The sequence below is a fragment of the Cibotium barometz genome, chromosome 49, assembly GCF_041138505.1.
Source record: "Cibotium barometz isolate CiBa-2024 chromosome 49, ASM4113850v1, whole genome shotgun sequence".
Lineage (NCBI taxonomy): Eukaryota > Viridiplantae > Streptophyta > Polypodiopsida > Cyatheales > Cibotiaceae > Cibotium > Cibotium barometz.
The window spans coordinates 26988899-27007836 of NC_141094.1; the positions used below are offsets into that span (position 1 = coordinate 26988899).

Genomic DNA, 18938 nt, shown 5'->3' on the forward strand with positions numbered 1-18938 from the left:
CACCACGTGATGTTTCTTACATGTGCATGGAGTCACAGCTTTTACCACAATAAACCTGCAGTTTGAAAGCCTCATTTGCAGTTTTCTTCCTTCAGCGTATGCATGTATGATTAAGACTGCTGGACTCTACAAAACATGCCTATTTTACCACAAAATGTTGTATTATTAGACACACAAAACAGCCATCCAGAATGTAGTATGCTCTCGATTAGTGTAGACAACCAACAGAATAACACTTCACCTCATTCCAACTGTTTTTTGTGTTAGCATTTCTGTCCCCCAACTGTTTAGCTTAAGAATCCAAAGATCGTACTGTGGGGAGCTTACATGATTCAACAAGAAGCAAAAGAGAGAGAGAGAGAGAGAGAGAGAGAGAGAGAGAGAGAGGCAATGAGCAAAACATTTGAAGTTGATAAATCAAATCGACTTTGCCAATTCTATTTATTTCAAGAACATCCGCATGCTTTTAAAGACTGTATATGCCCCAAAGCTTATGGCCAAAACAAAGTTACTGTATCTATTTGCAGGTATTGCCTGTCTACCCCAAACTTGAAGCCTAACAAAACTTGCTTGAACATGCCATTCATAGGTCAATAGGATTTGCTAAAGCTTCTACTATTTTGAGTTCCAAATCTTTCTCCTTTATCCATGTCCCACTTTGCTGCCTGATGATATCCCTTTCCTTCTGACGCCTGTCTTCCACTTTCAAATCCATTTGCTTTCGATGTGATTGTCTCTCTGCTCTTTCCCTTGCCTGCATCACACAGATTTTCAGTAAAAGCAAATAATGGCATCCACAACTCCCTCCACCTACCTAAGATATTTGTAAAAATATTGACTTCCAATTCATGAAGCAATAAGGACTTTCCAAGTGACTGATTTAGCAGCCTGTGCATTAATGGATTGATAAGGAATACCACAGAAGTCACCACATCCAAAATCAGTCTTCAAATGGATTTGCCAGGACATCCTAATGACATGTACAAGGTAGAATAGGACAATTAGAGTTTAGCAGACCATTAAGAACCCTCACAGAAAGAACATGACTGTGAGGTTAGGTTAGGGTTTGCACAAGGTAGATTTAGGTGCATGCATATGGGGGATCAATCAACGCCCAGAGGCACATGCTTATGAGAACGAGTGTTGAATGCCTTTATTGACAGGATTCCCCGAAGGCGAGGTGCATAATTAGGGAAGCTAAAGGGCCAGCTATACCAATGTTTGAGGTAACGGCCCAGAGAATGCCCTAGCACAACATCAAAACGTGCTAGTCAAGTAATATCAAAGTTGAGCTCCTCAAAGTAGGATTGAATGGTGAGACCAAGGCCTACAACCTATTGATACCAAACCTCTGTTCCTTTGCCATCTGCTAGCTCAATTGTATACTGATATGGCGAGGGTTTAGTTTTCAACTTTAACTTCTTGATAAATTGAGAACTAACCACATTATGACTAGAGCCCGTATCGAAGAGTACCTTCACTAGTTACCCTTCAACCGAGCCCTTCATTACAATAAGTTTTGTAACCGGAAATTGGTAACCGCGACTCGCCTCTGAAGATAAGACTGTAACTATAGCTGTGGGTACCCGTTTCTCAATGGACACTGAAAGTATCCTAGTAGAATGCTGGGGTGTCTGCCCTGGAGTATCATCTAATAAATCCTCCTCAAGATCATCCCCATGATCTGAATCTACAGGCTCAGTGGTCATATTTGCAGCTATGCGCTGCTTCTTTAATGGACAATCACATCTTTGATGCTTGTCCATACAAGCATAGCATAAGCCTTCATTCTTTGCTTTCTCTTTTGCAAGTGAGAGAAGATCCGTGGTCATCTCCCGACTTCAAAAGAAGCTTATGAGATGCCAGATAAGCTCTTTCGAGCACAAGAAAGAACTCTGAAGTCTCTCTACAAAGAGTTCTATGGTCTGATGATTAAGTCATTAGACGCTCATGTGAACAAGATGAAGTCCCTGATGAACCAGCTTGTTGCTCTCAAAGCCAAGGTTGAGGAAGATGTGGCCATAGCCGTGCTAATCAAATCTATGTCAGTTGAGCTTTAGAGGAACCTCATCACCACCTTGAAGAAACTGCCCAATCTTACATTAGAAGGGGTCATAACCTCCTTCAAGGAACAGGAGAAGAAGATGAAAAACAAATAAGCAAGGGAGGACAGCTCCATCACCAAGAAGAGCTACAAAGGTATTAAGCGTTCCCTTAAGAAATCAAAGTGCAAATAGCATAGAGTGCTATTATTGTGGTAAAACCAAGACATAAGACAAAAGGACTGCTTTAAAAAGAAGAATGACATTAAAAGTGAAAAGTTGCAATCAGACAACTATGTATAATCTAGTAAACAGGGTAGTGATAACAGAAGTGAGCAGCAGCTGTTTGTGATGCAGCACATGCTCAGTTCCACAATAGCATATGTGTCAAGATCCAAAGATATATAGTATGTGAATTTTGGCGTCTCTAACCACATGACCAATCATGGTGAGTGGTTTAGAGACATGCAAAAAATGAAAAAACCAAGTTATGTTGAAACAGGTGATGATACTGCGCATGTTGGTAAAGTGTCATTGTCTATGCAAGATGACAAAATGAATTACTTGGCAGATGTACTTCATGTTCCAAATATTACAAAGAACCTGGTTTCTATTGGACATATGGTTGAGTAGGGTCTGCAAGTGAGGTTTAATCCTTAAGGATGTTTTGTGGAAGACTTCAAAAATCAAAAATCAATGTCACTTGGTTGCAAAGAGTAACAGAAATGACAGGATGTTTACTTTGGATGTGAGCATCCCTGAGATAAAGACAGCCATGTTTGTACATGAAACATGTGTCATTACGAATATTGACATATGGCACAAGCGCATTGGTTGTGTGAATATACAGCAACTGAAGTCTATGCAAGCTCAAAATATTGTTGCGGGTTTGCTAAATTTAAGGTTAATGGTATGCATAAAGTATGTGAAGCATGCCAGCTTGGTAAGCAAGCCAAACAGACTTTCCCACGTGAAAAGCATGTCAATTAAAGGCCATTAGATGTTATATATTCCAATATATAAGGACCGACTAAGACTACAACAGGTGCAGGTAACAGATTTTATGTTACACTCATTGATGATCACACTAGGAAAGTGTGGGTTTATTTCATGAAGGAGAGAGTGAGATGTTTGCTCACTTTCAGAGATTTTAAGTCTTGGTCGACAAGAAAAAAGACATATAAATAAAATGTCTAAGATCAGATGGTGGGAGAGTATTTCTTGAGAAACAAGGGAATCAAGAGACAGTTTACATATAGGTATCCTTCACAAGATGAAAAGAAAAAAGAAAAAAGATCAAATGGTAGGAGAAAGCATTTCTTGAGATTTCTTGAGAAACAAGGGAATCAAGAGACAGTTTACATACAAGTATCCTTCGCAAACAGAATGGTGTTGCAGAAGAAAAAGTAGACTCATAGCAGAAGTGGCACGTGCAGAAAATAATATGCCACATTATTTTTGGGCAAAAGCAGTAGCAATTGATGTGTATATTATGAACAGGACCCCCACTGCAGCAACTCTTCATGGTATGACGCCTGAACAGAAGTTTATAGGCATAAACCCGGATGTCTCTCACTTGAAAGTGTTTGGGTGTATTGTAAATGTGCATGTTCCCGATGAAGGAGAACGAAGTTAGATCCAAAGATAGAGAAATGCATCTTCATTGGTTACACTTAGGAGCAGACAGGTTATAGATGTTAAAATCCTGCCACTTGTAACATGCGGAAGCTTCGAGAGAAATCGGTAACTTCAACGCTCAGAAATCAGCACACTTTTCACGACGGAACTAACGCACAAACTGAATGAAGATGTGCAGAAAATACAGAGAGAGAGAGGGAGAGAGGAGAGGACACAGTATTGGGTCCCAAATGCCCTCTGTAGGGCCCCCACCACGAATGGTGTATTTGCTTTATTAGAATGATGTAAATCTGAAAAGAAAATACAAAAATCTTGACCTTTCTTGGCTGAGAAAATATCTACCCTTGACCTGCAGTCCTTCACCCCTTTGCGTTAACAAGCCCTTGGCTATCCTAGCCCTTTGGTTGCTAGAGCACTTGGTGAATTATGAGATAACACAAATGGGATTGTGGCTCTCCTATTTATACCTCTACCATAAAGCAATCGGCCAGCACTATATCTAGGCGGCCAGTATATTTATTGTCCCACGACTGTAAAATCAGCATTAAATGCTGAATAATTCACATAAAAAGCTGCGCTTTTCTTCATGGCTGGCTGGGCATCATGCACCTGATTCTCTAGGGCTGGGCACTGAATTCCCTCTGTTTTGAGGGTTGGGCAGCCTGTGTGGGCTGCCCCACACTTGCCCTACAGCCATCAAACACTAGATGTGCTGTCGGCTGCCCCTGGCATGCCCCTAGGGCTGTCCTACAGCCCTTCCATGGCTGGTGGGTTCAGCCAGGGCCTTCCTGGCCCTCATGGGGGTGTTTTCAAACTATCCCCATGCCCACACAAGACTTGGGGTAGCCCTATGGGCTGCCCCCCTTTTCCTAAAAGCAAACCCTAACTACCTACACAATGATCTGGCATCCAGTACCATACCAGATACACAGAATCACTGACATCATTCCACAAAGAGACTCACAGCACGGACTGGCACTGTTTCATGTGCACGACAGTGCACACCTGACCTTGGACTCATGTGCAGGACAATGCACACCTCACCTCCGACGACTGCGATGGAACCCTGGCTGACTCGTCCCGGACTGAGCTCACATGGGACCAGTTTACCATCCCAGGTCCTGCACCTTCTGTACAGATATGTCTACGCGCCATCCAAGTGCGGGATGCACGTGACATCCCCTTCTGCTTAACTTGACGGAAGCTACATAGCCTCCAAATAATCCGTCAATAACGTCGGATAGTCTTCAAAAAACTCTTTGTCAAGCCATACCGCTTCGTGAATCCCTCGATCCTGAAACTTCCTGAGGAACTGTCTGTGTCTTCGGCTGAGCCATGATTGAAACGGTACAAAAGGATTTGTTCTGGAACCATAACCTCTGCTTCATCAATAATATCTGGTTCCGCCTCGTCTTTAACTTCTGAAGGGATCGGACCTACATATGGCTTTAACCAACTGACGTGAAACACATCGTGCATAGTCCAACTCGCAGGTAGCTTTAACTGCATGGAAACCTCATTGATCTTTTTCTGAATGGGAAAGGGTCTGAAGCTCCTGAAAGACAGCTTTGGGCATCGCTTGCCCACCTGCTTCAACCTTTGCTTCATAATCCAAAGATAAACCCAATCCCCTTCCAAAAACTTCATATCCCTTCTGTCTTTATTGGCCTGTCGAGTGTAGGCCTCTTGCGCTTTAGCCAATCTGTCTTTTACTGACTCTAATATCTCCTGGTAAGACTCCGTCACTCTGTTCGCTTCAGGTACTGAAGACGAAGTCCTGGTCAACAGCGACTGGAAAGGTCTTCCAAATGCTGCCTCCTGCCAATAGTTGAAGAAAAAGAATCATTCAAAACAGCTTGAACTAAAGGCAAATAAGATTCCCACTTACCTTGCTGATCATGGACATAACACTTCAGCACATCCCAAAGTTATCAAACAATGCCCTCCAAAAATGACTGGTAAACTTCGCATTCCGGTCTGACACTATGGTCCTAGGAATCCCGCCAATCGGGTACCAATGCCGAATGAACAACTGGGCAACATCCCGGCGGTCACATTGGCCCTGCAAGGAATAAGCATAACAAATTTGCTAAATCTATCAACAATAGTTAAGCACTGCGTATTACGCTTACTCAACTGGGAGGCACATTCGTGTCAAAGTCCATTGAGATATCTTGGAAAGGTCCCTCGAGAATTGGCAAGGGCTGTAACAACCCTATCTTCTTCCCACGAGGAGCTTTCACCTTTTGACAAATATCACAGCATTGTACATATGTAAACACATCTCGCCTCATCTTTGGCCAATAATATTGCTGTTCCAATTTCTCCAGAGTCGAATTCATGCCCCTATGACCACCAGTAATGGCGTCATGGGCATCATGGAGAAGAGCTGCCCTAAACGACTTCAGGACACACAAGCGGCCTTTGTAGAAAATCCAACCATCGCGTATCAGAAGTGGCATGGACCTGTGGCATCCAACGCCTGTTCCCACTGTGTACCGAATTCCTCGAAATCCACGTACGTATGCTTCATATCATCTAGTCCTGTACCAACAAGATCGAGTCTGGTGGTCTGAATCGAAGTCACTTGTCCCTTCCTGCTCAAAGCATCCACCACTGGATTGGCCTTTCCTGGAAGGTACTCAATCATACCACCGAATTGCTAGAATATATGACTCCAACGGTGTTGTCGATCACTCCACTGTGCACTTGGCATTGTCTGAATCCAGCGTAATGCCTGATGGTCAGTGCGAACCTCAAAGTCACGGCCATACAAAAAATGTTTCCAATGTTTCAAGGCTTGTATAACTGCTAGGAGTTCACGATCGTAGACTGAGTAGTTTTTCTCTGCGGGTAGTAACTTACGAGACATGTAAGCTACTGGATGACCATTCTGTTGTAACACACCGCCAATTGCAATATTACTCGCATCAGTGATCACCTAAAATGGCTCGTCCCACAAGGCAAGTGCTAAACAAGGCGCTTCTAATAAAGCCACCTTGTCCAATGCTCGTGGAGTCATTCGAATCCGTTGCCTTCTTGTCTTCACTCCCTTTAGCAGATCGGTGAGATCTGCCGAGAGGTCTGAAAACTTGTCTTTGTGGGTGGAGTATGCCTGGCATATACCCACAAAGAATCTGATGTCATAGGCTGTCTGAGGTATTTCCCAGTTGACAATCTCGACCACTTTAGCCGGATCAAGTCGAATGCCTTCGGCACTAATTATGTATCCCAAGTAATGCACCTGGAACAGATAAAATTCCGACTTCTTTTCATTGACGTAGAGCTCGGTTCTTTCCAACAACTTAAGGACTTTCTCCACATCAATGTCATGCTGCTCAACCGTAGCTGAAAATACCAATATGTCGTCCAGAAATATAAACACACTTTTCAATCAAATCCCGGAAAACACGCATCATCATGCGGTTAAATGTAGCTGGGGCATTCGTCAAGCCAAATGGCATGACCACAAATTCATAGTGGACCCGTTCCGTACGGAAGGCTGTCTTGGGGATGTCCCCCTCCACAATCCTCACCTAGTGGTACCCACTCTTTAAATCAAGTTTCGAAAACACCTTTGCTCCATTCAGCCTCTCGAGAATATAATCAATTCGAGGCATCGAGAATCGACTCTTGATAGTCAGCTTGTTGAGTGCACGATAATCGACACACAAACGGGAAGACCCATCTTTCTTCTTGACAAATAAGATCGGTGCTGCAAATGGCGACACGCTAGGGCGGATGAAGCCAGATTGCAACAATTCTTGGAGTTGGCGGTCCAACTCCGATTCCATTGCCTTGGAAAGGCGATACGAAAACTTGCTCGGGGGTTCCGAGCCTGGGAGGAGGTTAATCTTGTGGTTCTCCGGTCTGGACGAAGGGAGCTGGGGAGGGAGACTGTCCTGAAGAAAAATCTTCTGGAACTTTTCATGGAGAGCCGAGTACTTCTCGGAAGCACTGGCCACCGTCTGGGCTGTCTAGATGTATATCATCGCACAATGTGCGACTTTCCAGACTGCTTGCTTAGCCTGCAAGTGGCTTATGAGCGAAAACTTTGGAATTCCTGGCTCACACTTAATGGTCACTGGGACGTTCGACACATTCCGATTGATCTGGAACGTGTGCTTGTCCCACTTGACAACAGGAAGGAACTTGTGAAACCACTGAATGCCCAAAATTATGTCTGCTCTTACAAGAGGGGCAACCATAAAATCACGCACAAATTCTATGCCCTGAATAACTAACTTAGCACTTAGAGCTTCATACTTGACGCTCGTTGTCATGCCTGTGCTAAAACCTGTTTGTCCACCGAAGTCAAGACGAGACGGAAAACACCTAGCGGCCTGTTCCATGACCACATCCTCCGTGCTGCCGCTGTCAAACAAGACAACGACTCTCTGGCCACCTATCTAGCCAAAGGACTTGAGCAATTCGTTGCGCTCATACTCCTGGTCATGGGCGCCTTTCTGCTTATCTTCGAGCTCCCGGCTTGCTCTGACTGAAGCACCGGGGTTTGAAGAACTAGGGACAGCCAGTGGGGTCTGTGTGGGAGCTGTGCTCACCACGGACGCTGTGGAGGCAGCGACGGCGGGCTTTGGAGGCTTCTTAGGACACTCCCGATAAGTATGTCCTTTTGTATGACAAAAGAAACAACTACCCTCCTCCTTGTACTGAGAAAGCTCCTCGACACTCAACTTGCCAACTGTCTTGCCTGCCTCTGCTTTTTGGTCTGGAGTAAGCTTAGAGGCATTGTTCGAGTTCTTGGAGCCAGAGGCTTCCGTGCTCTGTCCTCGGGAAGACCCTGTCTGGTTCTGGCCTTTGCCCCCCGAGGCAGTAGCCTTGGAAGAAGTCTTGGGCTTGCCACCATTATGCTTCATTTCTGCACTCTGCACAAGCGAGAGTGCGTCTTCAAAGGTGGCTGGCCTAAACATACGCACCTCCCACTGGATTTGCGTGTCAAGGCCATACAAAAACTGCCCTTTCTTGTCCGCATCAGATAAGCCTAGTTGCAGACATAAAGTCGAAATTCTATTGGCAAACTGAAGGACTGGTTACACGTTTTGACGCGCTCCCCTGAATTCATCTTTGAGTCGCTCAAGGTAGTGGGGCCGTAGAAACCGCTGCTTAAGGTCGCGGACAAACTCGTCCCACACATAAGCTGCCATACCTAATTTGGTGTGGGCATGAGCCCACTGAGTCCACCAAGCAATGGCCTCACCTTCCAAGTACCAACTAGCTAAGATCACTCTGTCAGTATCTGTCTTTCTAACTGCGGCAAAGTAAGCTTCAAACAGATGCAACCATGAATAGAGAGTTGTGGGGTCGAGTTTACCATTATACTTACTGAAGTTCATTTTCTCGAGAAAATGATTCGAGGGCGCCGCCGGTGTCAATCTGGCGTCTAAAGCTGCTAGGTAACGCTCGTGTTCCACGCGTCGCATGGCTTCGTCGTCACGTTGTCGGATCTCCAATGCACGCATCTGCAACTCAAGCAAAGAGCTCGGTTGTGGTCATGACCCCGCGAGAGGGTCCCTGTGTCAAGGATCTGATTCGGGGATACGGAAGGAGAGGGAGGAGGAGATGAAAAATGAGACGCTGGAGAACGGGTGCGTTCTTCCAAAGCCTCAATCTGCGCCTTCTGCTCTTCCAACTTGGTCATCTGGTCTGCGATTGCTCGCATCATCTACTGGAACATCTCTGCAACACTCAAGCTTGGTGTCCTAGCTGGGCTGCCTGGTGCACTCTGGTCCCATGGTTCTTGGTCTGTCTCGTCGTGGAAGCTCGCCATAGCAGGAAAACGCACTTCCTTTCCGGAGCGCAATCTGACCATCCACTGTGTGTGTGGGAGACGTCTGGAGGCTTCCAGAGGCTGAAAACCAACCGTCCTTCGAGGGACAGGAGTCACTCCGAAAGGGGTAGTCCACCGGCGTCTGAAAACCAACCACACGAGCTAGAAAAAATTATCGTTTCTTTGCTGAATCTTTGCACTTGAAGTAGGCTCTGATACCAATGTAACTTGCGGAAGCTTCGGGGGAGATCGGTAACTTCAATGCTCAAAAATCAGCACACTTTTCACGACGGAATTAACGCACAAACTGAATGAAGACGTGCAGAAAATAGAGAGAGAGAGAGAGGGAGAGAGGAGAGGACACAGTATTGGGTCCCAAATGCCCTCTGTAGGACGCTCACCACGAATGGTGTATTTGCTTTATTAGAATGATGTAAATCTGAAAAGAAAATACAAAAATCTTGACCTTTCTTGGCTGAGAAAATCTCTGCTCTTTACCTACAGTCCTTCACCCCTTTGCGTTAGCAAGCCCTTGGCTATCCTGGCCCTTTGGTTGCTGGAGCACTTGGTGAATTATGAGATAACACAAATGGGATTGTGGCTCCCCTATTTATACCTCTACCATAAAGTAGTCGGCCAGCGCTATATCCAGGCAACCAGTATAGTTTTTGTCCCACGACTGTAAAATCAGCATTAAATGCTGAATAATTCACATAAAAAGCTGCGCTTTTCTTCATGGCTGGCTGGGCATCATGCGCCTGATTCTCTAGGGACTGGGCACTGAATTCCCTCTATTTTGAGGGTTGGGCAGCTTGTGTGGGCTGCCCCACACTTGCCCTACAGCCATCAAACACTAGATGTGCTGTCGGCTGCCCCTGGCATGCCCCTAGGGCTGTCCTACAGCCCTTCCATGGCTGGTGGGTTCAGCCAAGGCCTTCCTGGCCCTCATGGGGGTGTTTTCACACTATCCCCATGCCCACACAAGACTTGGGGTAGCCCTATGGGCTGCCCCCCTTTTCCTAAAAGCAAACCCTAACTACCTACACAATGATCTGGCATCCAGTACCATACCAGATACACAGAATCACTGACATCATTCTAGAGGGAGAGTCACAGCGCGGACTGGCACAGTTTCATGTGCACGACAGTGCACACATGACCTTGGACTCATGTGCAGGACAATGCACACTTGACCTCGGACAACTGGGATGGATCCCTGGCTGACTCGTCCCGGACTGGGCTCACATGGGACCAGTTTACCATCCCAGGTCTTGCACCTTCTGTACAGATATGTCTACGTGGCATCCAAGTGCGGGATGCACGTGACACCACTCGTGAGATGCACGGAAGCAGAAATGTTGTCTTTGATGAGATAAGTAGCTGATATGCACCAGCAGTGAAGGCAATAGAAGATGCAAATGTAAGAAGTATTGATGTTGCACCACATGTAGAGCAGCAATCACAGGTGCTTAGTGGGCCTGGAGAGTCCTCTAGTAGAGGATCCAATGTTAGTCCATGGTCAGGCAGGTTGAGGACAGATATAGGCATACATATATCATGCAAAGGGAAAGAAAAGATAGATCAATCTTTTGTACCTGATCTGCAGAGCAGATCACTCATACGTGGATGGTGACTCTAGTGGCTCTGAGCAGACCGCCTTGCTGAGGAGCTTGGCATTCCATCTATGGTTACTCCTGGCTGTTTTAAGAACACCTGGCAGTGATCCAAGTATACACAAGTCTATGAGGGTTAGGTATCCTGTTGACAGGTTGACATATGATACATATACAACTCATCGTTATGCTTACATGGTTAAAGCAATACAAGATTTGGAGCCCACCTGTTTTGAGCAGATACTTGAAAATAAAAAATGGAAAGATACCATGAATGAGGAGATGGCAGTATTGGATGCATACCTTTGCCTAAGGAAAAGACGGCAACTGGATGTAAGTGGATGTATAAGGTCAAGCATAAGACAAATGGTTTAGTGAGCAGGTATAAGACTAAATTAGTTAGCAAGGGCTATGCACAAACCTATGGCATTGACTATGAGGGGACATTCAGTCCAATTGCGAGAATGGCAACCGTGAGAGCTGTCATTGCTATGGCTGAGCAGTAAAGGGTTGGTCTTTACATCAGATGGATGTAAAGAATGCCTTCTTACATGGTGATTTGCGAGAAGAAGTATACATGATGCAGCCACCACGTTATGACAGTAACGCACACTCAGACTTTGTGTGCAAGTTACGCAAAGCCCTGTATGGCTTGAACCAAGCACCCAGAGCATGGTCAAACAAGATCGGGGAGTATCTTGTTACCATTGGATTTCAGATATCCAATGCAGATTTTTCACTTTATGTGAAAAAGATAGATAGAGAGAACATGCTATTAGTCATTTATGTGGATGACTTGATTTTTATTGGTGATCACTGATAGTGATGCTAACATACATAATGTCAGGAAAGTTTGAAATGAAGGATTTGGGTGAGCTGCGGTATTTCTTAGACATAGAGGTGGTGAGATCACCTCATAGCATTTTGTTATTACAAAATAGTATGGTTTGAACATGTTGTCCAAGTATGGTATGACACGCTGTAAGCCTATTTCAATGCCATTGGAACACAACACAAAGCTTTCCACAGATAAAGGTGAGCTTTTGGAGCACCCCACTACATACAAGCACATAGTGGATAGCTTGATCTACATGACCATTACTAGGCCACACTTGAGCTACGTTGTTGGACTTATGAGTCAATTTATGCAGGTCCCTAGGAAGCCACACTTGGATGTGGCTTGATTGGACTGGTAGTATCACGGACAGGAGATCTACCAGTGGCTTTATGTTTTTGTTTGGGAGTGCTCCTGTGAGTTGTAGGAGTAAGAAATAGCCAACAGTTGCTTTGTCGAGTACAAAGACAAAGTACAAGGATACTGCTATGGCAGCTTGTGAGATAGCTTGGTTTCAGAAGCTACTTGGTGATATGGTTGAGCTCGTGGATTGAAAAGTTGTTATTTATTGTGACAACATGAGTAGTATATAGTTGGCCAGTAACCAAGTATACCATGCTAGAACGAAGTACATTGAGGTGCATTATCACTTTGTAAGAGAGAAGGTTCTAGGAGGCGACACAGATCTAGTATGTATCAGCACGGAGGATCAGGTGGTTGGCATCTTCACGAAGGCATTGGGCATAGAGAAGCTCCACAGGTTTGGGAGGTTACTTGGAGTGCAGTGTGTGGAGTTAAGCTCGAGGGGGAGTGTTGAGATATTGAGCTCAACTAGTGCTGCGGACATTGATGACCCCCCTGGGTGATAGCTTCCACACTTATGCTACTAGCATGGTTGGTGACATTATGGTTGATATACCATCAGTGGATGATAGGATGTGTGAAAACCACTTTGGAGTACTAGAGTTAAGGCATAGTTATAGCACTAGCTCATATAGTCGAGTTCACACTATGAACCGACCATTGTATGTTACTGTAGAAGAGTACTTTCCCTTATAGTATGTACTCTTTATCTTTTAGTTATATGGTTAGTACCATATTAGCGAATTTGGAAAAATCCCAATTCCCATTTCGCAAGATTGTAAAAACGGGATCATGGTGAACCTTTTTAAGCTTTTGTCAAAACCCCCTCATGTGAGATATCATTGGAAAAAGCTTGAAGTGTAGGTTCAAAATACACATTCTCCGACAACTTTCGAGTTTATATACTTAAGACGTACCAAAAAGTAGATTGAAAAGAAAATTTCCAGAGTCTTAGGATTTTTCCAAATTCTCCAATGGTCTTGGTTGTAGAGAAGAGAAGAAGAAAGAAGAAAACATCTCTCTTGTTCTTGCGCTCTCTTGTGTGTGTATTTGATTGGAAGAAACTCAAGCTCTCCCTCTGCCCCGCATTCTCTTTAATATAGGAAAAAACGCAGCAAATAAGTGTTGTTCAAGAGGCAGAAAACAACCCCGAATCAGTGCCAGAAAAACGTTGATTTGTGCTCGAAGTAGATCTCCAAAACGCAGCCACCAAGGGACGGAAGAAAAATTCTTCTTGTCGATTAGCAAAAGCATAGAAGCTCTGACACCATGTATGATGTGAGAATAGTTGAAGAGAAAGCGGAAGCAATATAGAACAAGAAAGACAGAGTAATCAGCCAAGAGAGATCAAACACTTGAGCAAATTATTAATGAATTATATGGCAAACATGCCGAGTTCTTATATACATCACAAAAGACCAAGTCGGCATGTAGGGCTAGAGGACAAATGTCCACGACTAATAAAAATGCCTAAAATATGTTGTGATATGCAGCGGAAGTCTTCGTATTGGTTGATCCTGTCACACAATATGCTCACACCGTCTTCTGTATCCTGAGTTTCGTGAGTTTAGCAATCCATTTCATTACTTCAAACTTTAAAGAGATGAGAGAGAGAGATATGAGAACTGTACACCAGATTGGGTCCCGAATTACCCACTGAAGGGCCCCCTATCCCGATAACGAGATAGTATTTGCTTTATTACTTTAGAGAGAATGACTTTGGACTGTAGATAAGCCGAACGCAAGATCTCGGAGGATCGGAGAGCGGCTGATCTGTACACTGCTGTAGAAACACCTCAATGACTTGATCTCGAGCCTATGCACTCTTCCCAAGGGCATGAGGAAGGGCTGCACACCTGAGGCTCAAAGAAGAAGAAGGTGGACTGTTCTACACACTGTTAGAATGCTGAAAACACATATGAATGCTGTGTTACCTTCACCAGATGACTGCTGAATGTGTGGATGATGCACAGAAGGCTGGACACTGATGCAAACAACAGTTTCAGGGCTGGAAACTGCTGTAGACTGAACCTTCAAGGCTGGAATCTGCTGTGGACAGAAACGCTGAGCTGTAGAGAGGCTGTCGACTGAAACGCATGAGAATCAGGGACTGCAGGAGCTGCTGCTCTACGGCTGGATCAGAAACGCAGCCTACTGTACTGCTGGATCAGAAACGCAGCCTGCTGTACTGCTGATTGCTGGCGTAGAACTATGCTAATCTGTGGGCTGAACTGTGGGCTGAACTGATGCTGAATTCAGGGCTGAAAGAGGCTGAAGGCAGGCACCTAGGGCTGAATGAAGCTAGGGTTTCTCAAGGGGCTGGAGAAGAAAGCTTATGGGCACTAGGGCTGGATTAGTCTTGGGCTGAAAGGAGAGCTCTTAGCACAATGAAGACTGAATGACAAAAGAGGCTCTAGGCAAGCCTATTTATACTAACTGGAGGTTGGTCATTTAATAAAGTTAATATTTATAAATGCCCAATAATGCAAATAATGCTAAATAAATACTAATAAATATGGGAAAAATACCAGATAAATCCCAGTAAATTCCCTAAGGCTTTGGGGATGTTCTAAATGATGCACAGGCATATGTATGCATATTATGCAAGATGCAGAGTGCTTTCTGATGCAAACCCTAAGGCTTCTACTGACTCTACATGCATGAATGATTCTCTCCAAGTGGGTTAAGGGACTTGACTGACTGGCTGACCCACTAAGGCTGAGGAATGACCTACGTAGCTCGTGCCTGACTTATCCTGGACTGAGGATGTACAATGGGGTCACGGCGTACGACAAATATCATCCTATTGGGTTCTAAAACTGTACAACTGATGCACTTCTGATGATGAGCCATCTTGTCACCATGCACTGAGTGCAGAGTGCATGTGACATTCCCTCCTGATTAGCTTGGCGGCAGGTTCATGGCTTCCAAGTAGTCCGCCAATAACTGGGGGTACTCCTGGAAGAACTCCTCGTCGAGCCATACGGCTTCGTGGGTGCCTCGATCTCGGAACTTCGTATAGAACTGACGAATCCGTCGACCGGAACCATGCTTCCATCGATGAAGAAGAATCTGCTCAGGCTCAATAACTTCTGCCTCGTCTACCACATCTGGCTGCTATTCATCTGAAACATCAAACACTTCTGGACCAACATATGGTTTTAGCCAAGAAACATGGAAAACATCATGCATTGTCCAACTGGCAGGCAACTTTAACTTCATTGAGACATCACTTATCTTCTTAACTATTGGAAAAGGGCCAAAACTACGGAATGAAAGCTTGGGACAACTTTTGCCCACTTGTTTCAATCTCTGCTTCATGATACGCAAATAGACCCAATCCCCTTCCTTGAAGTGGACATCTCGTCTAGACTTATTTGCCTGTCTGCTATATGCTTCCTGAGCTTTGGTCAAGCGGTCCTTGACTGACTCAATGATCTCGGAAAATGCTTCCGTGGTTTTATTAGCCTCTAAAGATGGAGACACCATTCTCGTCAAAAGAGAAGAAAAACGGCGACCAAAGGCTGCTTCATATGGAGTCCGTCCGACACTGGATGAATGAGTGTCGTTCAAGATAGCTTGGACCAACGGAAGATAGTGCTCCCATTTGGACTGCTGGTCATGACAGTATGACTTGAGGACATCAAAGGCCAACTGATTATAAATTTCTGTCTGGCCATCTGTCTGGGGATGGAATGCACTAGACAACTGCAACTTAGTTCCAAAGTTTTCAAATAATGCCCTCCAGAAATGCGAGGTAAACTTGGAATCTCTATCTGATGTTATGGTGCTAGGCAAACCACAAATTGGATACCAATGCTTGAGAAACAGACGGGCTACGTCCTCGGCTGTGGCCGTATGCTTGCATGGGATGAGCATGCAGAACTTACTAAAGCGATCCACAATGGTAAAACACTGAGTGTTACGGGATCCAGTGGATGCTGGTAGAGGCCCTACAAAGTCCATAGATATGTCGATAAAAGGTCCGTCGGGGATAGGCAAAGGTTGAAGTAAACCTGCCTTCTTTGTATGGGGAACCTTGACTTTTTGACAAATCTTACAGGCTTGTACATGTGCATAGACATCACGCCTCATCTTTGGCCAATAAAAGGACCGTTCTAATTTCTTGAGGGTACTGTTGATACCCTTATGTCCTCCAACTAAGGAGTCATGGGCATCGTGGAGAAGAGCGGAACGCTTTTCCCGAGTAACACAGAGACGGTTCTTGTAGAACAACCAACCGTTCTGTACTGAATAGTGGCCAGGCTCAGAAGTGAGGGCCAAACTATACTGAGTACCAAACTCAGGGGAGTCGACATATTGGTCTTTCATACTATCCAAGTCCTTCTCTGTGATTTCGAGAATGGTAGCTTCTTGGACTGCATGGATGCTGGACTTTCGACTGAGAGCATCTGCTACTGGGTTATGCTTACCAGGGATGTATTCAATCATACCTCCAAACTGTTGGAAGATTTGACTCCACCTGGCCTGTCGATCACTCCACTGGGCACTTGGCATAGTCTGAAGCCACTTAAGTGCTTGGTGGTCTGTTTTCACTGTGAAAGCCTGTCCATAAAGAAAAGGCTTCCAATGTTTGAGCGCTGTGATCACACCCAAAAGCTCTTTGTCATATACCGAATAATTCTTTTCAGCGACATCCAACTTTCTGCTGTAATATGCCACGGGTCTATTGTCCTGCTGAAGGACTGCACCTACGGCTACATTGCTGGCATCGGTGATGACCTCGAAAGGTTCGTCCCATGATGCTAACTTTAATACAGGTGCTTCTGAGGCAGCTTTCTGGAGTGCACGGAATGCATCAAGTGCCTTACCTGTAACTCAGACTTTCTGCTTGCGAGTCTTCACCCCCTTGAGCAAGTCAGTAATAAGAGGTGCTGCAAGGTTGGAAAACTGATGGACATGGGTACTATAGGCCTGACAAAGACCTACAAATGAACGGATTTCTTGGGCGGTCTTAGGAATGTCCCAATCTAAGATCTCCTGAACCTTTGATGGGTCCAGTCTAATCCCATCGGAACCGATGATGTAGCCCAAATACTGAACTTCCTTAACACCAAAGATAGACTTTTTGGCGTTTATGTAGAGCTGATTATCTCGCAAAAGTTGCAAGACTTTCTCCACATCTTTCTCATGTTGCTCTGCAGTGGCTGAGAAGACTAGTATGTCATCAAGGAATATGAAAACACACCTCCCAATATGGACTGCGAAAATCCTAGACATCATCTTATTGAACGTTGCGGGTGCATTTGTAAGCCCAAAAGGCATGACTACGAACTCGTAGTGACCACGCTCTGTCCTGAAAGCTGTTTTTGGAATGTCAGCTTCAAAAATGCGGACCTGATGGTAACCACTCTTGAGGTCGATCTTAGTGAAAAACTTAGCACCGTCTAAACGCTCCAAAATGTACTCTATCCTGGGCATAGGAAACTTATTCTTGATAGTGAGTTTGTTTAATGCCCTGTAGTCTACACAAAGGCATGCAGACTTGTCCTTCTTTTGAACAAATAGGATAGGTGCAGCAAATGGGGAGGAAGAAGGCCGAATGAATCCGGCTCGGAGAAGCTCAGATAACTGCTTTTCCAACTCGCCCTCTAAAGTCTTGGAAAGACGATAGGGAAACCTGCTAGGAGGATCTGATCCAAGGACCAAATCAATGTGATGGTCCTCAAGGCGAGAGGGTGGGAGACTGGGTGGGAGATCGTCCCTAAGCATAATGTCCTAGTGTCTGGATAGGAGGTCTGCTAACCGAGGGACTGAAGATGTAATGGATGCTACTAATGAGGGAGGGTCATACCACGGATGGCATAGGATGCATGGAAGGTAAAAGTTGAACTGCATTTGAGGTAGTAGGCGGGGCTGGAGGAGCTGGGGAGGCTGTGGCAAATGTGGCAGAAGGAGCTTTGGCAGCTTGTGCCGCTTGCCATTTGTGGCAATCCTTCTTACCATGCCCTATAATATGACAGAAAAAACATCTATTTTCTGTCTGGTACTTCTTTTGCTCCTCTGGAGGAAGATAACCTCCAGTAATGCCTGCTTTAGCCTTTTCATCAGGGGTTTTCTTAGGTTCTTTATCCTTCTTACCCCCTGAACTGGAGCTATTACTGCTGTCCTTCTTAGCATCTTTAGAAGATGCGTTACCTTTCCCTGTCTGTGCAGCTGATTGCTGCTACTGGGGTTTGGTACTGGACTGAGATGTCTGCTTGGGCTTGCCCCCGTTGAGCTTCATTTCTTCATTCTGAGCGAGAGTCAGAGCCCGGTCATATGTACTTGGTTCAAAGTTACGAACTGTGAACCGAATGTTGGAGTCCAATCCACGAATGAATTGCTCCATCTTGGCCTGCTCAGATAACCCTAACTGCTGTGCTAAAGTAATAACCTTACCGGAAAACTGAAGCACTAGGGAACCGTTCTGTCTGAGTCCATAGAACTCGTCTTTCAGACCGGTCATGTACTGGGGCGGGAGAAATCTGGTCTTCAGGTCATGGACAAAGATGTCCCAGTCAAAGGCTGTGACACCCGTGGCCTGGTCAGTATGAATACTAGACCAATGCTGCCACCAAGTGACTGCCTCACCAGTGAGATGGGGAGCCGCTAAGTGGACTTTGTCTTGTGGGTCTGTGATCTTAGCTAATGGAAAA

At 45.1% G+C, this 18938-nt stretch overlaps 1 protein-coding gene across 1 annotated transcript in view; it reads right to left on the minus strand.

Moving 5' to 3' along the window:
• Positions 1–415: 415 nt before the first annotated feature.
• Positions 416–18938, minus strand: part of LOC147610441 (stress response NST1-like protein) — a 45471-nt gene continuing 26948 nt past the window's right edge. The window contains exon 2 of the mRNA XM_086786412.1: positions 416–754. Within this exon, the coding sequence (XP_086642538.1) occupies positions 584–754 (171 nt within the window). The 3' untranslated portion in view covers positions 416–583. The remainder of the gene's footprint in view (positions 755–18938) is intronic.